This window comes from Rhinatrema bivittatum, chromosome 14, assembly GCF_901001135.1.
Source record: "Rhinatrema bivittatum chromosome 14, aRhiBiv1.1, whole genome shotgun sequence".
Lineage (NCBI taxonomy): Eukaryota > Metazoa > Chordata > Amphibia > Gymnophiona > Rhinatrematidae > Rhinatrema > Rhinatrema bivittatum.
In genome coordinates this window covers 63,004,936-63,023,161 of record NC_042628.1, presented here as the reverse complement: position 1 = coordinate 63,023,161, position 18,226 = coordinate 63,004,936, and the positions used below count along the sequence as shown (strand labels likewise).

Here is an 18,226-nt window from a genome sequence, read left to right as displayed (position 1 = left end):
TGAAGCTTAACACCGTCAGCAGTGCCTAGATAGATTTTGGCAGGTTAGAATAACGCGAAACACGCTTTGCAGATTGTGGCACCCGGAGCCCTCCTGCTCACGTCCTCCTCCGCTCACCGCATCACGTGATCTCCTATATATATATCTTAAATGTATCTATTCACTTTTGTTAAGACATACACTCAAAACATTTTTTTGTTTTACAAATGTAAACAATTTTGTTATATTGCGCTTGTCCCCACGTGCTAGATACACATTGTATATATATATCACATCATTATAACATGTATCACAAACACATCAGTAATAGATCACACTTTTTTTAAATTCTTTCAAAAATATTTTTCAACTTCAAATATTTTACCCCCCGGACATGCCAACCCCCAACAACCCAATAATAACAATAACTTATCAACATTCACACCGCATACATACCCCCTAAAAACACTCAACCCATAAAAAGGTTCAAATGCTCGCTATCTATATATATGATTCTTATTCTCTTCTTTTTCACATCATGAATCCATCCCATCAATTGATCATTGCTTGCTCTTATGTCAAAATGTTGATCCCGACAAGGTTCCTTGTTTCACCCGACTAGGGTTTCCTCAGGGGAAAATATAACCACTTCTTGCCTTGTCACAAAGCATTCTTTCAAACCCAAGCATACTAGCGTGTAGCAGATGGACTCAGGACCAATGGGTATAGTGAACTCCTGATAGCAGTTGGAAACGGATCAGATTTCAATCTGTCGTCAGCCCTAGTACATATACCCCTGCAAGAAGTGCAGCTCTTCAGTATTTTCCGTCTCCATAGCAGTTAGGGACTAACTGCACGCTCTCACAGCGTTAGAGTAAATTCAACGGAGAAAACCTAAAATAAGAAGAAATCTTACCCTCTACAGACGAGCCCCGCTCTCCTGCAGTGACACCCTCGGGTCCCTCCCCCAGTTGAGAATTCCCGAGGTGATTTCCACGATCCCTCGGAGGTAAGCCTCAGACCGGCGGCCGACCCTCGGCGGGGACCTAGCCCCCGATTTCCGGTGCAGCTGAGAGGCAGTGGGTGCAACCTCGAGCGCGGCAGTGAAGGTATTTGCCCTCTCCCCCCATAGCCGGAGACCGCCCGGAACGAAACCGGGAAGTGCCGAAGACAAGGTAAGGTAGAAATCTTCTTTAAAGACTCCGGTCTCCAAAGCTCGAGGAGTCACACAGGTCACCGGCCAGGACCAGTGCCACTGGGTTGATCCGCCCTAGTAGGGCTAGACCCCGGTTAGATCCAAGGGTCCTGCCACGTGGAGACCCTCCGAGGTGGTTGCCATATTGTCCGTGTGGTCGCCGTCGCCATTTTGGCCCTGTTCGCCGCTAGCCACACGCACAAATTTACTTGTACGCACAACGTTGCACGCACAAGTACCGTGCGCATCACGCGCTTACTGTGCCGGGCACATAACTGCGACTTGCGCGCTGGTGTGCAACAGAGCGTATAACAGATTTTACATGCCTATATCCATGGCATCACCGAAAAGGAGCTCAAGGCTCAGGGCCTCTGCCCAGCATGCCACATCAGAGCCACACATCACGAAGAGGCCAACGCCCTGTGCATCCAGTGCGAGGAGGACCTGTGTGATCCAGCCCAGGGCCAGCCCCAACCGGGACTGAGTGCTAGCTCCTCAATAAGTACCTCGGACCTAGCGAACCCCAGTGGGGAACCCCCCCCTTCAAACGGGACCCCCCAGGGACACAGCACCTCCTAGCTTGGCCCCAGCGTCTATCTCCTGGGTGGAATTCTTCAAAGGCCTGCACACCTTCGTTCACATGCAGACGGAGCCTCCGATAACATGGCCACAGCCTCCTCCAGAGGACCTTTACGCCCCAGGCCCCTCTAGGCCCAGAGAAGTGAATTCACCGCCCAGAAGTCCCACCTACGGGGACACGGACAACTCAGAGGAGGAGTCAGAGCCCCTGGAGGAGGGGGAACTTCCTCCGGGGACAGAGCCTCACCGGACCATGAGGCGCTTCTTCGCCAAGGACGAGCTTCCAGACCTGGTCACCCACAGCCTGAAGGAGCTTGCTATCCCGGGCACAAGTGCCTCGGGGGAGCCTAAGACGAATCCCTTGCTAGAGGGACTCCGTCAGACCTCCCGCCATTTCCCCTTGTTACAAGCCGTCCAACAGCTAATTGACCTGGAATGGATTGCTCCAGAGTCTACATTCAAAGGGGGAGGGGCTATGGCAGCCATGTATCCTCTGGACCCGGCGGCCAAAGACCTTCTGACATGCCCAAAAGTGGATGCCATAGTATGCGCGGTCTCGAAGCGCCCTACTATCCCAGTGGAGGGAGGTGCAGCACTTAAAGGTGCTCAAGACAGACATCTGGAATCCATCATTAAACTGTCCTTTGACGTTGCCGCTATGTCCCTACAGATAGCGGCCTGCTGCCTATCACAGGCCAGGAGCAACACCCCTGGGGAAGCCATGGAACCAGCAGTATCATTCCTCGCCGATGCTGCTTCCGATCTGGTGCGCACTGCAGCTAGAGGAGTGTCGTCAGCTGTGGCAGCCAGGCGGCAACTCTGGCTCTGAAGCTGGTCGGCCAACACATCTTCCAAAACGTGACTCACAAGGATGCCCTTCAAGGGATCCCTCCTGTTCGGCAGTGAGCTAGAGAAACTTGCGCCTCGTCCTACAGGCAGGAACCAGTCCTTTCGGAACAAGCACAACAAAAGGGGAACCAGCTCGGGTCCAGGCCTGAGCAGTCAGATTAGCATGCCTGTGATTCAGCCACAGACTCCAAGGCAAAGCAATTAGAATAATGTCTGACAACGCGTCAACGGTTGCTTTCTTCAACCACCAGGGAGGAACCAGGAGCCAGCAGGTGTCTCTGGAGATAGACCCTCTCATGGCATGGGCGGAGATAAACCTACAAGAGATCTCTGCCTCCCACATCGCAGAAAAAGGCAACGTCTCAGCAGACTTCCTCAGCAGAGAGAGCCTGGACCCAGGAGATGGACTCTGTCAACCACAGCCTTCCAACTGATAATAAATCGCTGGAGCCTCCCAGCCATGGATCTACTGGCCACCCGTCTCAGTGCCCAAGTCCCCAGGTTCTTCAGCCGCAGCCGCAAGCCACACTCCCAAGGAATCGACGCTCATGTCCAGACTTGGCCAAAGGAAGTCTTACTGTGTACGCCTTCCCCCCCCCCCCCCCCCCCCCCCCCCCCCCCCCCCCCCCCCCTTAATGGCCCACTACTGGGCAAGGTCATCCGCAAGATAGAACAGCACAAGGATTAGTTCTACGAGTGGCTTCGGATTGGCCAAGACGACCATGGTATGCAGACATGCAAAGACTCCTTTCAGGGAACCCTCTGTGTCTACCTCCACACAGGGACCTTCTCCGGCAGGGCCCGATTCTCCACAAAGATCCATCTCTATTCTCTCTTACAGTCTGGCCCTTGAGAGGACTCTCCTGCAGAAGCGTGGTTTCTCAAAAGTCATGATTGAGACCCCGCTCCGAGCGCGCAAGTTCTCCACATCCCTGTCATACATACGGATCTGGAGAGTATTCGAAGCCTGGTGTGAGGACTGCGGGATACTCCCGCGGACAGCTAAGATTCCCATGATTCTGGACTTCCTACAGGACATTATGAAGATGGGGTTGTCACTCAACTCCCTCAAGGTCCAAGTAGCCGCACTGGCCTGCTTCAGAGCTGAAGTGGACGGTATCCGGCTATCAACCCATCCAGATTTGTCCTTCCTAAAAGGGGTTAAACAACTCCAACCACCCTAAAGAAGCCGGTGCCTCTATGGAATATCAATCTAGTATTAGACTTCCTAGCTGGGGCTTCCTTCAGACCAACACGTGGTCTGTCACTACGCCTCTTAACATTGAAGACTGTATTCCTGGTGGCAATATGTTCAGCTTGTCGCATCTCCAAACTACAGGCACTATCCTGTCGGGAACCATTCCTTAAGTTCACGCCTGGAACCATACAACTGAAAGTGGTTTCAGAGTTTCGTTTGAAACAAACCATCTCACTACCATCTGCGGATGAACATAAGGACTCTGAAGACTCACGCCTTCTTCGCCATCTAAATGTCAGCAGACTCCTAATGCGGTACCTGGAAATATCGGAACCAGTGCACAAAATGGACCACTTGGTTCTTCACAGCAGAAAGAAACAAGGAGAAGCAGCCTCAAGGGCGACCGTAGCCCGTCGGATCAAGGAAGTAATCAAGGCAGCCTACATAGAGGCAGGGAAGCCCTTACCACTACAAGTTAAGATTCATTCTACGAGGGCACAGGCAGTTTCTTGGGCAAAAACCAAGCTACTGTCGCCTGCCGAGATCTGTCAGGCGGCAACATGGTCCTCCATACACACCTTCTCCAGGTTATATACCACCTGAATGTTCAAGCCCGAGAAGACCCAGCCTTCACAAGGGCAGTACTAAGTGGGTCAAGGGCAGCCTCCTGCCCTGTCTGGGAGCAGCTTTTGTACATCTCACTGGTCCTGAGTCCATACATGTTAGGAAATGGAGAAATTACTTACCTGATAATTTTGTTTTCCTTAGTGTAGACAGATGGACTCAGCATCCTGCCACGGCTGCCCCAGAAAAGGAGAATCTTGGATAGCAAACCTCGAGACTAAGCAAATGAGTAAGCCGCGGCCTACCCCTAATTCAAGACACCCACAGTTTGTTCGGTGTCTGTGTTAATTGGTTGAGTGCACTGGCGGTCTCCAGTTTGGAAATTAGTTGAACCAGTTCAAGTTTTAATCAAGTTTAATCAGTTTATTTAAGCAAAGATATATTCACAATGGCTTTTTGAAGAGAATACTGAAGAGCTGAGGTTACTGCAGGGGTTTATCTCTAGAGTGACATCAGCTTTGAAATCTGACTCCGTCTCCAATCTGCTAGCAGAAGAGCACAATACCCACTGGTCCTGAGTCCATCTGTCTACACTAAGGAAAACAAAATTATCAGGTAAGTAATTTCTCCATTATTGCTATAAAAGTAGGAAATTTAAGATGAAGTCATTTTCCCACCAGCTTTAAACAAGTAGAAATGTGAAATACATTAATTTCCCAGTTGTTGATATATTTTCTATGAAATGTTTCTGAAATGGTTGGGACCAAGGCCATTTGGGATAATTGTTTCCAAACTAATGGGAGTTTATTCTCTTCCCCCCACCCCTTTAATATGCTAAAAATGAAACTGTGCTAAAGGTCTTTTGGACCACTTTTCTGCTGGGCTCGCTGCTGCCATAAATTGCCAGTAACAGAGGAGCAATACTGCTAGTCTACCATACAGATGGGCTTCATTCTGCCTTGTTCGCATGGCAATGTGCTAGGATGTCTGGTACACAAACTGTAAATAATGGGACGCAGACTGGAGACTGTTTTCTGGATATTGGGAGGTTTTAGATAATGGGCTTTTGGATAAAAGGTGCTTAATGTAAATGGATAAGAAGTGATGTGTGTGCTAGTCTTGCTGTAGTATCTAATTCATCTTTTTCTTTTTCCTTCCTCTCATAGTGCTGACTTTAGCCTGAGGCTGTGAATTTGCGGATCAACATCTCCTTCAGTTACATTTTTTTTTGTTTGTTTTTTTTCTAATAAAATAAGACCTGTACATATGAAATGCAGACAAAAACCTTTTTGGCACTGCAGCACACCTCTAAAGCACTGGTTACTTTTGCATGTCTCTGGTTTTGAGGGTGAGATGGGTGGGTAAAGCCTTGTTTTAGTGCATGTAGCCACCTCTGGAGTGCAAAGTGTGGCTGATGCATTTGATGCTTGGTTTCAAAGGGGAGAAGCAGGGATGAAGACTGTATTACTTTTTTCAAATTATAGTTGTTAGAGCAATGTATGGAGGATAAAGTGACTTGAGCAGGATCACACCCAGTAACAGTTGACCTCAGATGTCCCAATTCTTAAGATTTGGTTATTGCTTTAGCCTCACAAATTTGGTGATTATAGGCCTGGCTAATGGGGAAACATTCCTGCTGCCCAAAATGCCTTGTGAAACATTGGTCTTGTCTGACAATTAAAGCTAATAGTCCAATCGGTCCTTCCCTCCCCCCCCCCCCCCCCCCCCGGTGGTCACTTACCACTTGAACTTGATAGTGGAAGCCAGAGATTTGCCAGCTGCTGCCTCTCTGCGTTGAAAAAGTGATAACCAAATAGTTTATTAGGGTCCAGCATGCAGGAAATAACCCCTGAGCAAAGTTGTGGTGCTTGACAAGTCACAAGTTGCCTTTAGGAGTTCCTGCGTTTTCAGTGTCCTAATTATCTGGGTTTAGCACCAAGAAGCAAATAAGCAGGGCACATATCTTCAGTTAATCTTCTCCTTGGTTTCTTCTATTACTCAAGCAGATAGTTTGAAAGCTCTAAGCTCATGAGTACGGGTCCTTCAAACAGCTTGTCAAATGCACGCCCTGCAATTCTAGAATTGTCTGTAAATGGAGAAGCACTGTGAGCATGCCTACAAAGGAAGAGGAGGGAAACAAGTTGCAAGCAATATTCATTTTTCACCAACTGTAGTAAAAGTGTCAGCCAAGGCAGCTGAACTCTGTGGCTGTAACAGTGAAGTGGCATGCTTAAGTTGAAACTAAAAATAACTGCAAACTGTAGCCACTGACTCCAGATTCCGTGGTTAATATTGAATGCCAACCATGGCCTGAGCCAATGAAAAATCTTTCCCAGCCAGTACAAATGGAGCAGTTTTTCATGTCTGGCTGTCCCTGATGTAGGCATAGTGATGGATTGCTGCATTTATAAGGTTATCAGATAACCAAGGCAGTGTGTGTGTTAGTGGCAGGTTGTTGCCACATCTAGACACCTAAATCGTAGATGCATGTGTAAATTCATTCAGGCCGATACAGTAAGGAGCGGTAGGAAGAGCTGCGTTAGTGCCGGGCGCACCCGCGGTTGCCGCACGCACAGTCCAGCTCACCTACCGCTCGATACTGTATTTAAATTGCTTGCAAATGCAAACCGCATCCGTGAAGCGTTAGGCCCGCGCAACCCATTTTACTGTATAGAGCGCTATACAGTATCCTGGGTGCGCTGGCCTAACGCTTCACGGACACGCTGGTATCTGTCATTTCAAATGACATTTGAAATGACAGGTACCAGGAAGTGGATGGTTCTCCTACGCTCGAGATTGCCAGTCCTCTCTCCCCTCCTCCCGAAGCAAGGCGCGAAAAGCAGCCTTGCTTTGGCAGGAGGGGAGAGAGGACTGGCAGTGTAAATCGAAAAAGCCAAAAAAAAAAAAAATAGCAACGAAGTGGACGGTTCTCCTACGCTCGAGATTGCCAGTCCTCTCTCCCCTCCTCCCGAAGCAAGGCGCATAAAGCAGCCTTGCTTCGGGAGGAGGGGAGAGAGGACTGGCAAAGTAAAGCAACTTACTTTTTTCGCAGCCCTCCTCCGGAGACTGACATCGGCGGAGACGGAACGCGGCTCCCCTGCCTCCCGGAGGCGATGATGGATGCCTGCACGGGCGAAAGCGGCCCCTGTGCATGCAATTGGGCCGCTCAAGGCGTGATGTCATGACGTTTGGCGTCACGACATGTGACGTCACGTCTTGAGCAGCCCAATTACATGCACAGTGGCCGCTTTCGCCCATGCAGGCATCCATCTTCGCCGGGAGCTGATGTCAGTCTCCGGAGGAGGGCTGCGAAAAAAGTAAGTCGTTGCTTTACACAGCCAGTCCTCTCTCCCCTCCTCCCGAAGCAAGGCTGCTTTACGCGCCTTGCTTCGGGAGGAGGGGAGAGAGGACTGGCAATCCCGAGCGTAGGAGAACAGTCCACTTCATTGCTACTTTTTTTTTTGGCTTTTTCGATTTAGATTTTTTCCGCTTTCGTTGCTTTGGGAGGAGGGGGGGGAGAGGACTGGGGCTGCCCCGGAGACCAGCACCCATTGACGCGGCCAGGGCAGGTGAGCGGGGGCTGGGGGTAAGTTTGCCGCCTACCCTTACCCCTGCCTCTAACGCAGGGGTAAGGGTAGGCGGTAAGTTAGCAGGTTAAACGCGCGGCAAAACAGTAGGGTAAAAAAGCGATAGTCGGGGCGCGCGTTACTGTATGGGAGGGAATAGCTAATTCGATCGTTTACATCTAATATACATGCGGGCGGAAGGGGTTACCTGGTGATTTAAAGAGGCGGTAAGAATCAGTTAAAGGGGATTGTGTATCGCAGGAAGGGCTAACACGGCCGGAAAGTGAGTAGAAAGCGGGTTAGGAGCGGGGTAACCGCGGCCGCACTTTACTGTATTGACCTGATTGTCTGCTATTTAAAAATATGTAGAAATGTCATCCTCCCCAAAGTGTGCTCTGGATGGGATCCACGTTTTGTAATTACAGAGATGGCAAGGGCAGACAATGCAAAGTTAAATCTTTTCCTTTCATTTGAAGAGCACAGCAGGAGAAAACCTAATAGGATATTTCTTAATTGATAAAAGCAAACCTTATCTGTAAATGGAATTTTCCTATAACTTCTTGGCTGAGGTCCTACACAGCACAGCTCATCTTTGTTGTAGTAGTCTTCAAGCATTCCAGAATTGCTGTAGCAGCTGATCGGCACTGAAGGCTATATCAACAAATTCTGTCCACATTACATTCTTTTCCCTTCTATTTGCTGCTGACTCAAATATGAGCTTTATGTACTTTTTGTAAATAAGGGTTAGATTCCATGAGCAGGTGCATATGATTCTGTGTTCCTGTGTGCACTCCTATCCTTCAGAAAGTGGACTTCCTCTATACCTAGATACACAACTCCAGTCCTCCAGACAGCAAATAGGTCTGAATTTCAAGGTAGCCAAAAGTGTGAAAATTCTTTGAACGCGGCTGTTCACCAGTTATGCACATGGGTCGCATGATCCTGCTTAGCACCAAATAGACACATTCTTCCAGAGCTTTCTGGAAAAGGCCTTTCAGTGCCCATGTACAGTTGTTCCCCATTACATTTAAGCAACTTAGCTTTAGCTTGGCTCTTAGGCCATTGTGGGTAGCTGGCCAGATCTGTTTGTGGCTATCAAGGACTAGTCTTGTGCATCTCTGCTTTTTAACAATGGAACTCTTGATGTTGCTGCTTCTAAAACAGCATCCACAAATTTCTCTCTTCATAAGTGCTTTGTAACTATTTTGTCAGCAAACTAGGGTTCTGCCATGCTGTAGTACGGTGAATGATCTCTTTGCTGTCTGCACAAGAATACACTGGGCTAACTAAGAAGGAAAAGGGGAGGTATCATTAAAACCAGTATTCTGATTGGCCAAATGCCTCCCCCGATTTAATAGACTCACCTCTTTTTACTCCTGGGATATTCTGAGAATCAGATAAGCTTAATTTACATATACATTTTTCAACTTCAGCCAGTTTACCAGGTCAGTAAAAACTTAAGTACCGTTCTGCTGCTGCTCTCCTTGTCTTAAGGTTATATAAGGCTTCACGTCTACTAGCGTATTTCCTGACATAGCATATTAATTTCTCATAAGACATGGAAGAGTATTATATAATAGGGTGACCTAAGTATAATAAATTAAGGCACATGAAAAGCTGGGAATGGAAGGATAGCTCTGGGTGGGCATTTAAAAGTGGGTTTGGGGGTGTGGGTTTGGTTTGGTTTTTTTTCAAGATGGTCATGAAACTTGATTTTTTTTTTTTTTTTTTTGTTACATAGTTTTAGGAAGCCGAGATTGAAATTTGAAACACTTCCAGAATGATTGCATTTTAACTAATATTTATTCTGAAGTTTGTGGAAATCCTTGATCTATTATAATTCCAGTCCTGTTCATATTTAATTTAGGATTTTTCTGTAATATAGTGAACTAAACCTATACTAGGTATTAAGTCACTGTATTCAGTTAATTCATACCAGTAACAGCTAATATTTGAGCTTGTGTCCATACTCCATGTTCCATGTCTTCTACTTTCCATGAATAATAAACAGTATGATCATCAAATTGCTGTGTTGTGGTTCTTTATTCATCTTGACAATTACAGATCATAGTGAGGCAATTGCATCCCTTCATAGTTACCTTTTAAGGGCCTATATCACGGTGGATTAGCAGGATTCCAAAACAGCAAGTATCTTTCAATTATTTCCTGAAATTTTGTATTAAAGGTGTCAAATTAGAACAAAATATTTATATCCCTCCAGTGTCTCAGGAGTGCTGCATTGCAGGGAATCTTGCAGTTTACAACCATCTTTGAAAGGTGGCAAAATTGAGTTGTGTGGCTTTTTTTTTGTGTTTGTTTTGATGCCTTGATTTACCAAAATAACTTTGTCAAGAGAATTGACAGGATGGCCATGCCCTTTAAACTCCTATGATACACTGTAGATGCTGCTGCTGTACAGAGCTAGAGGAGGCATGCCCCTTTTAAGCTGTGTCCTAAGTTGAGCAGAAACAGGCTCCTTGGCCTGGATATTTGGTGTTCTAGGCAACTGCCCATGTTGCCCATGCCCAAATCAGGGCTTGGGACATATGGAATGAAGGATTTGTTTATGCTCATTTTGACACTTGCATGTTTCTAGGATGCAAGCTGGTCATTTGTTTTGGAAATGGTCTCTCTGCTAGATCCCGGACCTAGCATCCAATTTATGACTTTGGACAATTAGGGTTTTTAGTGTGCCTTTGCAAACTTTGTTTAGGGAGTAAATGGAATCTTGTGGTACAGCGTAGGTGATGTTAGAGAATGCATGCAGCACAAAAGGGAATACTAGAGACCATCCTGTAATTGTTTTGGTGTAGTAAATTACTGGCCTGCTGGAGTAAAGGTATGATACCTTTTTAAAGGCTGGACATAAGTTGTAGTACATGAGTTTTGTAATTTTATTGCTACTGATGTATTTCTTCAGCTAGACGACCAGACCAGTCCAGACACATGGGTTATGACCACCAATCAGCAGTACCCTGTACGTACCCGGATCAGTCCAGACAGTGGGTTAAGCCTCCTGTCCAGCAGATGGAGCTAGAGAAAAACTGAAAGGGTATCCTACTAGAGGACAGTGCTCACCCTGTGCCTCTCAGTATTTCTCTGGTTCCAGCAGATGCAGACAGATGAACCTGCAGTTTTCTCTCCTTAGTGATATTTTATTGCTTCTTGCGAAGTCTTCCATCATGTCTTCACTGGGTCAAGTAAGTATTGTCTAAAACAAAAAAAACCAGGAACAGTGAATTTTCATTTCTCTGGAGACAGTTCTGTCTCCTGTCTCTTGTGGAGTCCTAGGAGGGATTTTCCCCTTGAGTAATCAGCCTAGGTCTCATCCCCGGTGGCCTTGAATTTCCCTGCCCAGGAGTGATACTGGTGGTCCAGTCACGCCTCCTCTTTTGCCCCTGGTGACCCCAGAGATGAGACTATGCCTTGGGTCCTGTTGCAGAGATGTCTTCATTCCTCTGCTGTAGCAAAAAAAACCTCTAAAGCCTATTTATTTATTTATTTATTTAGAAACTTTTATATACTGGTATTAGTGGGGACATCATACCGGTTCACATAATAACTGAAAGTTTGGAAATGAACCTGGGCGGGAGTAAACCAAAAGGTAGTAGGATAGAGAGAACAAGAAAGTCATAACCCAACATCCTTTCTCCCAACATCCTTTCAGCTCTAACTCAAAACTGGAAGTCGGCTTCTTTACCTCACAACATCTTCAAATCCTGCTTGTCTACGCCCCCCCGGGGCTCCTAGAATCCAATGTTTCCCCCATCCTTGAAATCACCACTATGCTCATCAACCTGGATACTCCAGCAATCATCCTAGGAGATTTCAATCTGCACATAGACATTCCTTCACCATCCAACAGCTGCGTAACCCTCCTCACAGCCCTATCTGCTATGGGATTCCAACAACTAATCAACGAACCCACACACAAAGCGGGTCACACCCTGGACCTGATTTTCGTCAACAAAGGCATTACGACCACTTCCAACTTGAAGAACAAAAAGGTTCCTTGGTCAGACCACACTCTCATTTCCACCTCCTTCGCGCTGAAAGAAACCAACACTCCTAACATCCCCTCACCTTCATTCCACTACAAGAAGCGTTGCTCCCCAGAAGACCTTAACACACAGCTGGTCTCACAGCTCCCCCTACTAGACTTCACCGACCCTAACACTGCCATTCGATCCTGGAACAACATAACAGAAAATATAGCCAATAAGCTCTGTCCTTCAACTACAAAAAAATCTCACACCAATGCAGCCAACAGACAACCTTGGTTCACCATCGAACTCAGGAAACTAAAACAAAGTTTAAGAAAAAAAGAAGCGACTTGGCGTAAAACCCCTTGCGACACCACCATCTCGTCATACAAAGCTACACTATATCAGTACAAATCCCTCACCTCAAAATCAAAAAAAGACTATTATGTATCTAAGATTCACAACCTGGTCTTTGACGCCAAAGCTCTCTTCGCCTATGTCTCCAGCCTCACTCAGACCATACCACGAGAAATCCCCGGCAACATGGCTCAATCCAAAGCTGAAGAACTCGCTCAGTTTTTCCAAAATAAAATCACCAATCTCTTAATACAACTGCCTTCCGACACCGCCGCCCTCCAGACACATCAACAACCTGCCCACAAAAACGCCAGCTTAAACACCTTTGAACCCGTTGCTTCCACTGAGATACAAGCCATCCTGAGAAGAATGAAACCGTCGTCTCATCCTGCAGACCACATCCCTTCTAAACTTCTATCTATTCCAGACACAATAGCCACATCTTTGACAAATATCATCAACTGCTCTCTAGCCCAAGGAACCTTCCCTGATGATCTCAAAATGGCTTCAATCTCACCGCTCCTAAAGAAACCTAACCTTGACCCGAAGGACCCCAACAACTTCTGCCCCATAGCTAACCTCCCATTCATCGCCAAGATCATGGAAAAACTAGTGAACTCTCAACTCTCAGATTTCATTGAAGACAACAATCTTCTCTTCACCCCACAACACGGCTTCCGAAAAAATAGAGGCACAGAATCCCTCCTCACCTCGCTGACAGATCATATTTTAATGGGCCTCGATAAAGGAAATTCTTTCCTACTGATCTTGTTAGACCTATCCGCAGCGTTCGACACGGTCAACCATGCCATCCTCCTAAACCAGCTTTCGTCCATAGGAATCAGCGGCACCGTCCTATCCTGGTTCAAAACCTTTCTCAATAACAGAGGTTACAAAGTTAAACTCCAAAACAAAGAATCCTCAAGATTTGACTCTGTCATAGGAGTCCCACAAGGCTCTTCATTATCTCCGACTCTATTTAATATCTACCTTCTTCCTCTCTGCCAACTTCTCACCGACCTCAATCTAAAGTATTTCCTTTACGCAGATGATATCCAAATTATCATCCCCATCAAAGACACATACTCTAAAACTCTTGACTACTGGGAATCATGCCACCAGAAAATCAAACAATTACTAAACAGCTTACACCTCATCTTAAACTCATCCAAGACTGAAATCCTACTCATCTCTCCTGAAAACAATATCACTAATACTACTTTTCCTACCAACCTACCTACCACACAAGTTAGAGACTTAGGAGTGATAATTGACAACCGGCTAAACTTCAAGGCACATATCAACAAAACAACCAAAGACTGCTTCTATAAACTCCAGGTTCTGAAGAGGATAAGACCTCTTTTCCATGCTCAAGACTTCAGATCAATCATCCAAGCAGTCATTTTTTCAAAAATAGACTATTGCAATTCCCTATTGCTAGGTCTGCCCTCATCCTATTCCAAACCATTACAGATGGTTCAAAACTCAGCAGCCCGATTACTAACAGGCGCAAGAAAGAGAGACCACATATCTCCCATTCTGAAAGAGCTACATTGGCTACCCGTACACTTCCGTATCATGTACAAAGCCATATGCATCATCTTCAAAACTATTCATCAGCACATCTCCCTCGATCTACAAATCCCCCTCCAAGTATACAACTCGACAAGACCGACCAGAGATGTTCACAGAGGCGCCCTCAAAGTTCCCCCTGCGAAAATGACCAGACACATCACCTTAAGAGATCGTGCCACCTCCACAGCTGGCCCTTCCCTGTGGAATTCCATTCCTACAGACCTCAGACTGGAACCCTGCCTCTTAACTTTTAGGAAAAGACTTAAGACTTGGTTATTCAAGCAAGCTTTCCAAGACACAATCTAATAACACAAGTCAAGGACACATTCCAAGGACTCCACAAAACTCTCAACCACTAATCATGCCTTTTGTACATAGCATTTAATTTATTTATACCGTTTAACCGTTTATTCTTTCCTATCTCTTCCTTCTTCTCCAAGTTCTGCTACCCTTGTTATTTGTAACTGCTCCTTCGGTCACCACAGTTCGAATTGATGTATTTAATGCACTCCCGTTCCATGTAAACCAGCAAGATATGTTTTCATGATTGCCGGTATATAAAAACCTTAAATAAATAAATAACGAGAAAAATAATTTACAAATTTACAATGAATGTCTCCTTAAAATAAGGAGAGGGCGGTCACCTGAGTGTGTGGGGGGGGGGGGGGGGGAAGCTCCTGCACTTTTTTTGAAGAGATTACTTTTTTGAAGAGATTACTCTTCAAAAAAAAAAATGTTTAAAATAAGGCTAAATGCCCCTGACTGCGGTCTGCATCTTAATTTTTTTGAGTTGCTAACATTTTTTAAAGATGTTTAAAGGAGTGGCAATGCTTGATTAAATTGCAAAACCCTTTAAATTTTTCCGGTTTGATTTGTTAGTTTGTCAATGACATGGCACCACTCTGTTGGCTTCTATTTAGTTTAAAGGTGACATTTAAATGTTATGCAGATGATATACTATAACCTTGTTGGAATAGGCCTAGACAAAATTAACTGATTGGGACAGATAAATTGTATAAAAATAGGCTGCTATTAAATGTTAAGACTGAGATCATGGTATTCTTGATCAATGGAAGCAAGCCCTGTTATGTTTTCAATTTGAAGATATGTCAATAGTGGTGGTTAAAGCTCCAGCTAGAAATTTGGGAGTGCATATGGATCCTTCGGCCACATTTTAGTGCCTTGGTCCAGTTTTATTACAATCTACATCTGTTATGATATTTAAAGCTATTTCTTAATTACACTGATTTTAGTACAGTGGTCCAACTTTTAATTTTATCTGCTTTAGATTATTGCAATGTGTTTTGTTTTGGTGTTTACAGAGTTCTTACCTGAGATGCCCTCAGCTGATTTAAAAAAAACACAAAACTCAGCTGCCTGGCTGGTAAGCAGTATAGGTTCTAGAGAACATATGCCAGTGTTGGCATCCCTGCACTGACTTCCATTGGCATGGCAAATTTTAAATTAAAGGCATTAAAGTAAGCAAAGAACATGCCATACTGGGTCAGACCAAGGGTCCATCAAAGCCCAGCATCCTGTCTCCCAACAGTGGCCAATTCAGGCCATAAGAACCTGGCAAGTATCCAAAAACTAAGTCTATCCCATGCTATTGTTGCTAGTAATAGCAGTGGTTATTTTCTAAGTCAACTTAATAGCAGGTAATGGACTTCTCCAAGAACTTTTCCAATCCTTTTTTAAATCCAGCTACACTAACTGCACTAACCAAATCCCCTGGCAACAAATTCCTGAGTTTAATTGTGCATTGAGTGAAAAATAACTTTCTCCGATTAGTTTTAAATGTGCCACATACTAACTTCATGGAGTGCCCCCTAGTCCTATTATCCAAAAGAGTAAATAACCGATTCACATTTACCCATTCTAGACCTCTTATCATTTTAAACATCTCTATCATATTCCCCCTCAGCCTTCTCTTCTCCAAGCTGAACAGTCCTAACCTCTTTAGTCTTTCCTCATAGGGGAGCTGTTCCATCCCCTTTATCATTTTGGTCGCCCTTCTCCTTACTTTCTCCATCACAACCAAATTTTTTTTTTTTGAGATGCAGCGACCAGAACAGTATTCAAGGTGCGGTCTCACGATGGAGCGATACAGAGGCATTGACATTTTCTGTTTTTATTAACCATTCCCTTTCTAATAATTCCCAACATTCTGTTTGCTTTTTTGACTGCCGCAGCACACTGAACCAACTATTTCAATGTGTTCTCACAGGACAAGCAGGATGATAGTCCTCACATATGGGTGACATCATCAGGATGGAGCCCAATCACGGAAAACTTCTATCAAAGTTTCCAGAACTTTGAATGGCCCCTACTGGGCATGCCTAGCATGGCACTAACCCTGCAGCCAGCAGGGGTCCCCCTTCAGTCTTCTTTTTTCCGCGCTGCAGTAGCCTCGCGGTTTAGGAGCTCTGTGGAGATTCGTGACAGGAATTTTCCTCACGGAATTATTTAACGTTAAATTGCCCCACAGGGGTCCCTCCTCTAACTTCTCTCTAGCCGCGGTACTCCGGTAAGTTTGACAGTTTTCCGTCGATTACCATCTAGTTTGGCCCTTGCGGCCTACTGGCAGTCGTCCGTCCCGCGGCTCAATTTTTTTCTATGGCCATGGCGTCAGGGTTCCGCCAGTGCCCGGAATGTACTCATACAATGTCTATCACAGACCCTCATGGCGTCTGTGTAATGTGTTTAGGCCGGGAGCATGATGTCCTGACTTGCACCAAATGTGCCCTCATGACACCCAAAGGTTACAAGGCAAGGATGGAGAAGATGGAACTCCTCTTCCATGCTCACACCCCGACGCCGTCATCGGAACTGGCACAGTCTATGTTGCACCAGCGTCGACCACCGTCCGGTGACCGTCCGCCATCGACGTCTTCACGGCCATTGGCGCCCATTACTTTCCCTTAGGATCGAGGGGATCATAGGGAGAAACGTCGCCATCAGCATCGTAAGACTCAGACCGTCGAGGGAGCAAAATCATCGACCGAGCCACCATCGAAGAAACCCCGTCCAGGAACGGCACCGACCATTCCTGCAACTGGTGCATCGAGGCCACCCTCACTCGATCGGGGTTTGGGAGTCGCAATTCCGCCTATAAAGGTAGTCCCTCCGACTGTGCCTCTGCCTCCCTCTTCTGTCACGGAGCCGGGGCTGCTTGCTCCAGGTCTCCGGGAAGAACTGGACCGGCTGGTCCAGGAGGCCATCGACAAGGCGATGCAACAACTCCAGGTCCCTTCGGCACCGACACAGCACTGATTATGGAACCGGTCATCGACCCGATTCCAGCAGCGCTGGCATCGCTGCTATCCCGGATGGAGGTGCTCATAACCGCCCTTCCACCGATGGTTCTCATGGCTCTGGTGCGCTCCCCGTTGACAGCTTCATTGGGAGGAGAAACACCGTTTCGCATTCCTCCTTCGGGAGTTTTGCCTCAGCTATTGATGCCAATTTGTCCCTCGCCACAGATCCATTCGAGGGCGATACGTACATCGGCGCCTTCGATACCGGCACCGATGCCCTCCAGACTGTCCACGGTGCCCCCGGCGATTCCTTCGATTTTCTCAGAGCCTCGGCCGGGGCCTTCGGGTATCCAACCCCCTTCTCATCCTACAGGTCAGTCTGCTGAGCCTTATGACACCTGGGGTGATAATACTTCTTTAGACACCGATGACTTACCTTCACCTCCCTCTCCTACTGAAAGTAGAAAGCGTTCTCCTCCAGAGGACCTTTCTTTCATTAATTTTGTGAAGGAAATGTCTGAGTTGGTCCCTTTTCAGCTTCAGACGGAGCAGGATAATAGGCACCAGATGATGGAGTTACTCCAGTTCCTGGATGCCCCTAAAGTGATCATTTCTATTCCCATTCATCAAGTTCTTCTTGACCTCCTCAAAAAGAACTGGGAAAACCCTGGATCCATTGCCCCAGTCCATAGAAAAGCTGACACTACCTATTTAGTGCAATCAGCCCCTGGCCTTCAAAAATCTCAGCTCGACCACCACTCAGTTGTGGTAGAATCGGCTCAAAATAAAGCAAAAAGGATGAAGCCTCCCTCATCTACCCCTCCTGTTAAGGAACACAAGTTCCTAGATAATATTGGTCGACGAGTGTTCCAAGGGGCCATGCTTATCTCCAGAATTGCTGCTTACCAGCTGTATATGACCCAATACAATAGGGTCATCTTCAAACAGATTCAGGACTTCTCTGAAACCCTGCCTGAACAATTCCAAGACCAGCTTCAAATCCTTGTCAACAAGGGGTTTGAGTCAGGAAAGCATGAGATAAGAACAGCTTACGATATCTTCGACACTTCTACTAGAGTGTCTGCAGCTGCCATTTCGGCAAGACGATGGGCCTGGCTCAAATC

General features: G+C 46.3%; 1 protein-coding gene across 2 annotated transcripts in view; it reads left to right on the top strand.

The window, feature by feature from the left end:
- Window positions 1–5,640, top strand: part of LOC115075698 (serine/threonine-protein phosphatase 2A 65 kDa regulatory subunit A alpha isoform) — a 206,558-nt gene extending 200,918 nt beyond the window's left edge. For both annotated transcript variants that reach the window (XM_029576335.1, XM_029576336.1), the window contains one exon: window positions 5,531–5,640. In XM_029576335.1, coding sequence (XP_029432195.1) covers window positions 5,531–5,547 — 17 coding nt within the window. In that variant the 3' untranslated portion in view covers window positions 5,548–5,640. The remainder of the gene's footprint in view (window positions 1–5,530) is intronic.
- The last annotated feature ends 12,586 nt before the right edge of the window (window positions 5,641–18,226 follow it).